The sequence below is a fragment of the Vigna radiata genome, unplaced genomic scaffold, assembly GCF_000741045.1.
Source record: "Vigna radiata var. radiata cultivar VC1973A unplaced genomic scaffold, Vradiata_ver6 scaffold_7, whole genome shotgun sequence".
NCBI classification, from domain to species: Eukaryota; Viridiplantae; Streptophyta; class Magnoliopsida; order Fabales; family Fabaceae; genus Vigna; species Vigna radiata.
Window position 1 is genome coordinate 4,092,539 of NW_014543262.1, and position 12,227 is coordinate 4,104,765.

The following is a 12,227-nucleotide window of genomic DNA, read 5'->3' on the forward strand; positions in this document are numbered from 1 at the left end:
CTTGAATGAATCACTTGCGTTAAGATTAGGACTTTATAACCAATTAGAGCCTTAGATATATTCCTAGCATCTAAATGCAGGAGGAGAACCACAACTTGAACCAGTTCCTACTTAATCCTAAGCTAGTGAAATAAGACGAGTGATATGTTCATCCAACAAGCATAAATTAATTCACAAACAAGTTGAATGAAAGATATCCAAGAAGTAGAAGTATAGAGTTAGAATTGATTGCATCCAACTTCAACACAAGAGGGTTGAATGAAAGAATAAATAAATATCCAAGAAGTAGAAGTATAGAGTTAGAATTGATTGCATCCAACTTCAACACAAGAGAGTTCAACTACTCATACAATATTGCAATGTAATCCTAGCGAAATCTAGATTTACAATGAAAGTATTTATCTCAAGCCCAACAAACCCATCCATACTCTACCATTACATATTTGATCCTTCACTCAATGCCTAGAATGAGGACACGAGGTTTGAATTTATAAGTTTTCCAAGGCATGGCTTCAGCGATGGTCTCGTGGCTACTTTCCTTCTAAAAAGGATTTCCTTTGTGACTCAGGCCTCATGCTTTTGTACTATAGCCCTTTAGATAACTTCTATGGAAGGATTCTTCATGGCTTAACTTTAGATCGAGTGCCTGAGGATTCCCTTCAAGGTGGGTTTCTTCATGTGGCTCAAGCCTTAAGTTTCACACTGAAGTCGCATCAAAGTCAGTTTGCCAAAAATTGCTTAAAATTTCTCTATATTCCTTATTTTTCCACTTTGATTCTTCGTTGATATCAAGAATTGCAAAACTAATTATAGGTGAATTAAGCATAATCTAAACAAAATCAAAACAAGATAATGCCAAAGTCATCTTAAAATTCACTTAAATTGGACACTTATCACAGAGTCGAGTTATAAAGTTTAAGTTAACCCATTTTGCCAGTGTTACCAACTTTAATTTTCCTCAGTTGTATATATAATGCATGTGTCATACTATATAAAATGCAAAATTATCATTAGAATAACATCAAACTTAAATGTCTTTACAAACTTCTCTTTTTATATCTTGAATGTAAGATCCTAAAAATTTTAATAGTTAAAAAATATACAAATATGGTTATGTATTCAAAGTAAAAAAATAAAACGGTTTGTTGATTATAATTTATAGGATTTATTTTATTTGTAAAAGATTTTTTAAGAAATAAGATTTGAAGAGTAATTATTCAGTTAGAAAAAGATATTTTAGATATTATTGTATGAGTTATATTCTTGAATATTATTATATTGTTATAAATTAAAAAATATATTAAAATATTGGTAGATATAATTATATATTGTTGTTAGATAATAATGAGTTAGAATAAAAATTGTATTTCCCTTAATAATATCAGGCATATAATATATATAAGATAACAAGGTCTGGGGAGAGAGTTTAAATAAAAACAACGAGAAGTTAAGGAAGAAGGGAGAAAGTCTTAAAGGTTGAGTTTTATAGGAAAGAAGGAAGAAGTGAAGCGTAGAAAATAAAGAGAGCTTACATTTTTCTTTTATTAGCTTCTTACATGTTTGTATTTAGTGACTCAGCAAAAAATGGTGATAATGGTGATAGGTAACTCTACATTGCACGAAAGTAAACTTTGCATGCTTCATCGAGGCTCTCATGAAGAGTAATAGCAAATGACAATTGTGTACGTCAGAGCTTTTAAAGAGAGTAATGATATTGTAATTATACAACATAAATTGTTGTGATGACATGTTTTTTTTTAATCTAAGATTATATTTGAATTGTTGATTAAGTTTGTGTTTTTTTTTATTATTATTATTGAAAATGTTTGTAAAAGAAATTTTCAATAAAAAAGAAGGAAATTTGTATTAATTATAAATTTTAATAAGCGAAAACTTAGAATATAATTTTGTTTATTCCGTTTCAAAACATATTTCTGAATTCGAAAAGACGTTTCTCCTGTGTGATACATACAACTTTGAACACATGCTTTTAAGTCTTGCATACAATTGTAATATACAACCTAAAATTGATTGTAACATGCCAAATTATAAACTCAGCGAAACAGATTAAAATTAACGGGCAACTCTTCAGTATTTGATACTCTCAAACATCTACAGCAGTTATCCATCCAGATACTCTTAAAGGTACAAGTCTGATTATGGCAAATAACAAAGGTTGTTTCTTAACTAACTACACCATATTACACAATTGGCTCCTCCAACTCCTCTTGGGTTTTCTTCCTGTACTTGCGGCTGAACTTCTGCATGCTCTTTTTAACATCCCCAACTTCTTGTTCATCCTCCTCCATTGCAGAAACGTCACTGTTTTCAGAATCACCAGCAGCAATGCCAACAGGGAAGCTTTTTCTATTCACGGCGCCAGCATCAAGCTTCTGCTTTGAAACCATCTCACTGTCACGCATACAGGAATCACCGGATTTCTTCTTTGATATAAAGGTTACAGATGGAAGATCATCCAGAACATCATCCGCTTGAGATGCAGTTCCCTTATTCAACTGCGAAAGGAAGCTCATGTATGCTTCCTTGTTTGATTTGTCATCCATTTCACTAGGAGAATCATCAAAGGTATATCGAGTGTATCTTGAAGGATTTCGAATGTAATCCGGAACTGCTGAATTAAATTCTTGTGACTTCGACAACTGGTCCGAAGCAGGAACCTCTTCCATTGAAGAGGTCTTCATGCGAACATCCCTAGCTTCTTCCTGCCCATCATCATCATAATTATCTTTATCATCACATTCAGGGTCAAACCGAACCCGTTTCTGAGGCCTGGACTCCCCAGAATTATCCTTACTCTTCAAAATTGACCTGGGGTTAGTAGCATCTCCGCCACTGCCTACGTCTGGTGTGGATTTCTCAGAGACATGTAGAGCATCAATCTTTTTAGCGGCTTCATCATCCTGCTTCAGCCTAATCCTCGCAGCCAAATGATTTGCACGTGGATCTCGCACAAAATCTCTAAACGAGGTGGGGAAAACACTGCTAGAACTAATCTCAACTCCATCGTCCTTTACATCCTTCATGTACACACGATCACCCGAATCCTCTTTCCCAATAGCCTGTTTGTCATATTGATCTTCCTCTTCCTACATAAAGTGTGATTCACTCAATTTTCTTTTCCAATCCAAACTTTGACGGTGAAAAACTGGTAACAAAAACTGACAACGACGACAACAACAACAAGAATCACAGAGAAAAAACAGAGAGACCTTCTCAAGTTTAATTATATATTTGCTTACACAAATGATAACAACAACAATAAAAGGAATTTGGTGCAGACTGCAAGTATCCTCTACAGTTGCTTGAACCGGGTTCAAACAAAACCATTTGACTAAAATGAAACAACCCCATCCGATTCGATCCATGTGTTTCATAATATATGAAATTTAAGTATACAATCTTAGTCCATCACCTTCATAATATACTCTTCAATAAACTCATATTCCTACACAATTTTTCACATTAAACCAAAAAACCCTCAAATTTAGAGACCACTAGTTAAGGTGGAACAACAGTGAACCCATGGGGGGACTAAGTGTAACAGTAACACACTCTTCAATATATTAATATCTTCTTCCTACACAATTTCCTCACACACAAAAAAGAGGGGTAGTAAGCCCAAATTAAAAGGAAAAAGCTTTCCTTCATCGCAGGTCTAAATGATTTTTTTTTTTCAAAAAGAGAAAAAGAAAAAAAGTAAGCAATTTTCATCATCAAATTGGTTGAATTAAAATTATAACAGCATAATGTTAGTTCATAATAACATATTATTGGGGGAAAGAATAAAGAGGGATAAGCGGTATATATACCTCGTAATCGAGGGTGCAATCTTGGCCAATACCAGACCTAATCTGCCACTGTTCCTCATCGTAATCGGGGGGTTTAGAAGGTCCACGTGGTGCTTCTTCTTCGTCGCCGTCGTCGTCTTCAAGATCGTCGAGGTCCTCCGGCTGAACCCGCGAACTGGAAAAAGGGTAGGGTTGGGGTTTGAGGGTTCGTTTGGAGCGTGCGTTATCGATTTCGTCTTCGGTGAGAGACCATAGAGAGTTGATAGAAGAAGAGGGTATTGGAAGAGAACCAAAGGCTCTCTCTACTCGCAGTCTGAAACTATCCTCCATGCCGTTGCAGCGTCTCAGGTCGTACACAGAAATCTGTTTATATAGGGAAAGACGGTGAGAAGGGAGAAAGGGTGAGGGTATTATTGGCGTCACACGGAAGTCTTTGGGATGCTTCTCACACATTGGCCATGGTTTCAACTAAATAATGACATTACCCTTTCATAGTGGTATACATTCTACAAAACATTTTAAATAATAAAATTAAAGAAATTGTACATTTTTTTTATTTAGAATCATGTTTTATATATAATATTTTCTACATTTTTTAAAGGTTATATTTTTTGATTAAACTTTAAGGTTTTATAAATTTAAATATTTTTAACTATTTTTTTATTAAACCTTTTTGTCTATTAAATATTTAAATTTTATGTTTTTTAAATAAGTTATATTTTTTATTTTTTTGTTAATTGAATAACTTGATTGTTTTATTTTTCTCTTTCCACATTTAAAAACAAATATGTAAGGAGTTAATGTCATATATTTTTTCATGGAGACAAATTAAAATGATGATGTAAAATAATATTCATGCCAGCATAAAATAATTAAATAATAAAAATTCAATTAAAAAATATAATTTTCCTTTTTTTTCAACATAGAAGGTACTATAGTGAAAAATATAGTGTTATTAAAATGAATAGAAAATTTGTGTGAAATTTTAGAAAAAAAAAATACAAGATAATTTATAGTAATACTAAATAAATATTGGTAACTCACTCTTTTATACTTTTTTATATATTTTGGATTATACATGAAATACAAATTTTGGATTGTAAAATTTGAAATGCAAATATTAAATTGAAGAAATTATTATGTTTTATATATATACTCGATCTAGAGAATGTTATAATTTGGATATTGTTCAAAGTTGACTATAAATATGGTTGCAATTTGTGATGCACAAGAATATTAGATGTTGTAACCAAAACATACTTGTAGATTGTTATTTAAAATCTCATATAGCTATGTTTTTAGCATATTAGAATTTGTACTTATGGTTTGATTTGGTGAGGCATTATCTTATAACTCTTATTCCTTTTAAAGGATTATTAGGCGTAAGGAACATGTGACACGCAACATTAGTTGTGAGGATCCTATGAACCAAAATGGAGGTGCATTAGTTGAAGCTCTTGAAAATTTAGGTGATGGAGGTGTAAGGGATGAAGGAATTGAAAAGTGAATGAGGTGTGACTTAAGGAAATCTAATATTAGTGATATGATCCTATGCAGGAAAGAGTACATCTTCAAGAGGCACAAACAAAAATAAATCGAAGAAAAACATGAAATTAAGAAAGAGATGAGGGTGTCGCAATCTAGCATATTGATGAGTCAATGAAGATTCTCTACAAAGATTTTCGTCTTTGGTAAGAACCAGAGTAAGGGGACACCATAATCTAGTAGATTGATGAGTTAATAAAGATTCATCACAAAGAATTCCATCTTTGATAAGAATTAGAGTTCTATGACAAGAACCAAGAGAATAATCTCTTATTGAATTCAAAACTCATATATTAACCAACCAATATATATTTGGTGTCCCCATATAAAGCCACAAATGTTTAACCTACCTAAGAAATCTTAAAAGAAAACCCAAAGATATCAGATCGAAAAATAACTTAAAAATTTAAAAGCAGAAACAACTTATTTAAGAAGTAAAAGAAAATTACAAATACTTGGAATTGTCTAAACTATTCTATAATTGTGCTCCAAGTCATGATCTTCATGTCCTTTGAATTTGAATCTTCATAGAGCATCACGAGTCTCGAAGAGATTTGTTCTTCCAAGTGTTTACTCCTTGACCTTGTCATAGGTCATTTGAATTGTAATTCAAGGAGTTGAGAAAAAGTTTAATTTACTACTTCGATTTGTCCATCTGTTTCAAGATTACATGTTATAGAGAAGAGAAACTTTGTACCTAACTTACCCCACAATACCTTCCAAAAATGGCTGACAAAATTTACATCTCTATCCGACACAATGCTCCTTGAAATGCCATGTAGTCTTACCACTTTCTTGAAAAATAAATTTCCCACATGGTTAGCGCCTTCATTCTTATGGTAAGGAATGTGAAATCACAGGAAAACACTAGGAGGGGGGATAGTGCTTTTAAAACCTTTTGCAATTAACATTTAATAGGTTTTCAAAAGATTGATAATCAAAAGATATGTTCAGACGATGGTGTTTGAAAAGAGTTTTAAGGAAAATGTTTGAAGAAGAAAAGCAATAAAGTACATATTTTATATTGGTTCACTCAATTTAAGCTACGTCCAGTTCTCCCTTAAGAACTCTTACGGGGTTCCATTAATCTTCAAGAAGACAAATTTTACCTCTTCATGTTTACAATGAGTATTAGCACCACTCATGGCTCACCTAGTCAACAAGACTAGTCCGAGTTTAACCATTCCCAATATACAAGCATTCTAACCACTTCTGGTTCAATCCTAGACAATTGTCTAGACTGTTTAACTCAACTGAGCTAAACACCAAGTGTTTTGATTCTCTTTAGAATGTACAACACAATGAGTATTAAGAGCAAATACAAATGATAACTCTTAAGGAGGGGATACAAGCAGTACAATGAAATATGAGATTTTGCTAAGGTTCTTTCTCTTAGAAAATTTAGCTTCAAACGATGTAGAGCAAAAATAAGCTTGTATGAATGTTCACAAGTTCACTATATTATCCTTCTTGTCTTCTCTTCAAGCTTTTGTCTATTTATAGCTTTTTTTGAGAAATGACCTTTTCAGGTGAGAAGTCAAACTCAAGTCTACTTTGCAAAGATATAGTGCTTTGTCACAACTTTTAGCAAAACATAGCTTGTACGATGTGTTAGACTAGAAGTCTTCAAGGAAAACATACCTATAATTTTCTTCATATTTCTAATTGTCTTTTTCTTGTGTGCAGTGATTATGATAAAGTCTTTTGTACTTTTGGGAACTGCACAAATATCAAGAACAAGATATACAAGCATCAAAACATTTTATCATACATGCATTAAATATTTTGAACATTGGTAAACATTAAGATGTATAATGTGTTCAAAACATTTTATCATACTTATTAATAAATGCATCGTTTAATAAAGCATTCAACATATATTTGACAGACAATGTGAAACATTAGATACTTTTTGTTTGAAAGTTGTTTGTAAATGATAGTGCTTAACAGGCTTTCATTAGACGATACATTACATAAGACGCTTACTTGAATTAACACTGTTTTGAATAGATTTTAAGCTTCAATGTTAGCATTTGAGGTAAACACTTATGTTCGTACAACATTGTTTATGACACATATAGTCTCTTAGATGGTTCTTTAATTAAGATGCTCTTAGATAGTTCTTTAATTAAGATGCTTTGTTTCTCTATATGTTAATAAAACTTTGTTTGTTCGATAATATAGTCTAGAAAACGTTATTGTAAGCTTATTTTGCACTAGAAAAAATGTTACAAGTTATTTTTCTCTCAGATGTTATTTCTTTAAAATAACCTTTAATTCAACCGTTTAGTGCTTTTTGTTAAACTTCAAAACTTGAGTTGCTAGACAGTCTAGTCTTTAGATGATCTTGTCTTAACATAATGAAGTGAGTTGTAATGCCCCAAATTCTGGGATGCCAACAAAAACTGAATATTTATAAACTTTCTTATAGCGTGAAAACGTATTTTTCATAAACCTTAACTTGTAAACATGCATAATTTATTCACAACATAGTAGTTCCAAAAGCCTTGTCCAATTACATTATTCCAAAAATAGTTAAAATGACTATGAAAATAAAACAACTATAATTACATTTTTCAAAAGTCTATACCAAAAGAACTTTTTAAAGAACCCAAATTTTTTCCCCGTCACCTCAGGAATCTATCATGCCTTTGAAACATCTACAATATCATATGTTCACGTTAAGCACATTATACGATAATCGTCGATAATATCATTCACAAACACACAAACACAAACCTGTATGAGGTAAGCTACTGATAAAACAATCATAATAAAAAGATATAAACATACTGATTATACCAACAATAATCAAACACCCCATACATAGTAGTAATAACAATAGGATTCCTAATCCTCTAACATAAACAATTCAATCATAATAAATTACTCGATCTCGGTTCTCAATCCATTATCTCTAACACTTAATGTCATCCCTAACATCTCACACATAGACCCTTGGTTTATCCACTCATTAACACCTATGTTAACTACTTCCTATAACCATTATAGTAACACCACCTTTAACATAGCATAACTTTGAGCATCTTCAATACCATGACCATCATCATAGATACACCATTATCATGACTATCTCAGTCATGAAAAACATCATGAGTATCACCGTACCATAAACACCACAGTGGAAAGATTTAGTCTCATTCTTGTACCTTACCTCACCGACTAGAGTCGCTCCTACAACCCACTTGTAACCTTCCGTACAGGACATCTATAGCCTCCCCTGTAGATCATTTGAAGCCCCCCTACAGATATGTTTGAGTAGTCTTGCAATCCAGCTAAGGAACATGTAATCCTGCCACACAAGGACAAGGAAGACACCACCGCCCCCACATAAGGAAGGTTCAATACCCGAACAATCCTTCCTTTTCACACAAGGCAAATAGAAGCACTTATCCGCAGATAGAACCAGGATTTACAAGGTACATCTAGTAGACCTATCCTCCATTCTTATGCTTATCAACCATATACTCAGATACACCTCAACACTCACTCATGCTCCAACTTCAACCGCAAGTCAAACCTGACCCTAAACATAACCATTAATCTCATTCTCCCTTTATCATCGCATTCTACAACTCCTCAAGCTTGGTCCATGTCCATTCTTCATCAAAACACACTTTTCCCAGCAAAATTACACTGGATAATCGATTATCATAAGTGATAATCGATTATTCCCGAAACTTTCACATCTACACAAAATTACACTATGATGACCGATTTTCACTTAAGATAATTGATTAGCTCAAACTAATTTCCAGATTCATCACATATGAAAGGATAATCGATTATCATCATAGATAATCGAATATTCCCACAACACAACTCACAACCAATGCGCAAATAATCAATTATAACTAATGATAATTGATTATTGTTGAATCGAAACACATCCTAGACAAAATTTAAGTGTTCAAAACGCACATACATCAATCCTAAATCACGAACAAACATACCCAACACATCATACATGTATTCAGACCTTATTTATCCTTATGAACAGACCTAATACATTCATTACATCACTTGAATCATCTAAAACCCATCATTATGCAAATTATAACCCAAACAAAACCAAATATTTTGCATATGATTATAATACCATGTTTATAACATATATTTGCATGATAAATTTCCAATTATCATAACTTTGTTTCCCCTTTGGCATCAAACCCTATTATGAGATAACCCAACAAAATCATACATACATTCTCATGCATCAAAATAACATTACCTTTCAAGATAGTCAAAAGCAAACCCTATTCATCATACAAACAAATAATCGTAAGTTTCCCCCATACCTTGGCCAATACTAGAGTTTTATCTAACTTCAAAAACACCACAAATCCTCCATTGCACTAAGGTTTTCTACAACTCTCCTTCTTTTCTCGTACAAGATGTCTTTTCTCTCCCTCATATCTCTCAATTTCGTTTTCAGAATTAAAGTAACAATGTGCAGAGCTCTTTGTCTCTTTTCCTTTTTATCTTCTTCTATTTTAGCTTTATCTTTTTGGTTAAAATAAGATCTCTCACTTAATCTTTAAAACCACCAAGATTTTCTCTCTTATTTTATCTTATTTACTTTTTAAAATATCACTAACTAACCACCAAATATCTTAAAGATTCACGTAATCTTTTAATTTCATATTTTAATCTTATTATTTTACCTTATACACCCCCTTATATTAGTTTTTACACCACTTACTATAGGTCAAAGACCCTTGTTTCTCTTAACTCTTTTTCTTTCTAAAATTGAACCAACACTCATTTAATCTTAAACCACCCTTCTATCAACAATCAACACATCACATCAGTAATATCACACACACACAAATCACCAAATTAATAACATATCAATCATGTATTGCACTTTATCAATGATAACCTTAAATAATCAACATCACAATTCTAAGAAACATCTAAGTATTAAACACCGATTATCAAACAATAATACTCAAGTCTCACAACCACGTTATTCCCTAATACCACAATTTTTCTCGGGTCTTACATGAGTCAACTTTAAGAATCTGACAATCATAATAAAAGCATAATCTTTTCCTCCTTTGGATCGTGGAAGTCTCAAAACAAATCTATAGAAATATTAGTCCAAGGAGAGTCAGGAATAGGTAATGACATAAATATTCTATGATCACTATGAAATGTCTCTACCCATTTGAAATGTCTCTTATTGAGCTTACCTTGGCTTTTAATGTATTTAAGGGATTTATGATCACTATGAATTACAAATTCCTTAAGAAGAAAATAATGTGCGAAGTATGCAAAGCTCTCACTAGGGCATATAGCTCATTATCATAAGTGGAATAGTTTCCCATTGTCCCTTTCAACTTTTCACTAAAACAGGTTAGAGGATGACATTCTTGCAAGATAAAATGGTTGAGAATAACGTTATCTGTGATGTAATTCTGACACTAAATGCACCCTTTTCTGCTTAGAAACTTGCTTGGAATCATGTTTTTCTATTAAGAGAGTTGAGGTTGAATTGAATGACTTTATGACTAATTCCCCTTGTTTTGACAAAGAATGAGGTAATACTGAAAGCAAAGATGAAGAGCCAAGGAGATGTAGTTCAGAAAGACCTGGAAAAGCACCGGAAGGAGAGACAACACGCAGCTCGGGCGCCTTGTATGAAGGCTCAAGCGTTGAAATTCGACGTCCACCGCCCAGGCGCCCCTTTTGGGCGCTTGAGCGTCGGGCCCCGAGGCTTGGGTGCCTCTCTTGGAGGCTCAAGCCCTACATGACAGCCGTTCACCGCCCGGACGCCCCAAGTAGGGCACTTGAGCATCGTGTGTCATGGATCAAGCCCAATTTCTGCTCTGTTTTGACTCTATTAAATCAGGTCATGTTTCTACTCTGTTCCGAATCTATTTAAAGGATCCAGGAACTCTAGGTTTTGTATCTTTAGAAGAGAGGAGCGCAACAACACACTCTTTCACCCTCGGAAGGCGGATTTGGATGCGGGAGCTCCTTTCCCCAATTTTTAGGGTTTTTCTATCTCATTCTCTTCCACTGTTCATCTAGTTTCTCCATGTCTATGGGGAACTAAACTCTATTTGTTGTTGGGGGATGATGTAACCTTGTGAACTCTCATGTATTTGAATTGATTCTTAATAATATATGTTTTTTTAATTAATTGTTAGAGTAATTCATTGTTTCAACGCTTGTTGTGTTTAACTCATTCATTATCATGATTTATGAATTGCGTGAGTGTCAGGAGGTTCCTTACAATTTAGGTTCTTGTTGAATTAGTCCCAAGAGTAATATTTCTCAGGGATGAGGGTATGAGTCTTGGTGGTCTTAAAGCTCTTGATCTTTACATCTTATTACTAGGAATGTTTGGAATTGCATGAATTGGTAATTTGGGACAGACTTATTCTCCGAGGGATCGAGTTTAGGTGATTTAGTGAGTGACGTTAACATTAATGCATAAAGAAGAATTCTTACATACATGAGAGGAAACTTGATCAAATCTAACCCCAACAACATACCCATCTCATATTAACCAACATCCGTTCATTATTTTGCTACTCTGCTATTGATCCAATTGCATTCGTATTTAATTTATGTCTTTGCATCTGAAACCAATGATCTTGTTTTCTTTAAGTCTTAATTAATCTTGTTATCACACGACTTTCTAGCGTCAAGAGACTTTTGAGATACGATACTTGGTCTTACCATTTTATATTACTTGTGCGACTCGGTACACTTGTCGATCCAGCAAATAATAACACCTCCTGTGCTTACATTTGAAACATCACACTCTATCTCAAATTTGTTTTTAAAATTTAGTAAAGCTGAGCTAGATGCATGTATGAGTTTGTGTTTAAGACACTAGTG

At 33.2% G+C, this 12,227-nt stretch overlaps 1 protein-coding gene across 1 annotated transcript; it reads right to left on the minus strand.

Annotated features, from left to right (window-relative positions):
* Positions 1–2,053: 2,053 nt before the first annotated feature.
* Positions 2,054–4,275, minus strand: LOC106753667. Its single transcript, XM_014635512.2, has 2 exons — positions 3,831–4,275; positions 2,054–3,107 (listed from the first exon to the last, which is right to left on the minus strand). Exons 1-2 carry the CDS (start codon positions 4,260–4,262, stop codon positions 2,202–2,204), a joined length of 1,338 nt encoding a protein of 445 aa, XP_014490998.2. The 5' UTR covers positions 4,263–4,275; the 3' UTR covers positions 2,054–2,201.
* Between the last annotated feature and the right edge of the window lie 7,952 nt (positions 4,276–12,227).

What these genes read in the sequence shown, in the direction of transcription:
- LOC106753667 (XM_014635512.2), bottom strand. Translation starts at nt 4,262, where the DNA reads ATGTGTGAGAAGCATCCCAAAGACTTCCGTGTGACGCCAATAATACCC. An exon ending in ATTGCACCCTCGATTACGAG is followed by an intron (nt 3,108 to 3,830) that starts GTATATATACCG and finishes CACTTTATGTAG; the next exon opens with GAAGAGGAAGATCAATATGA.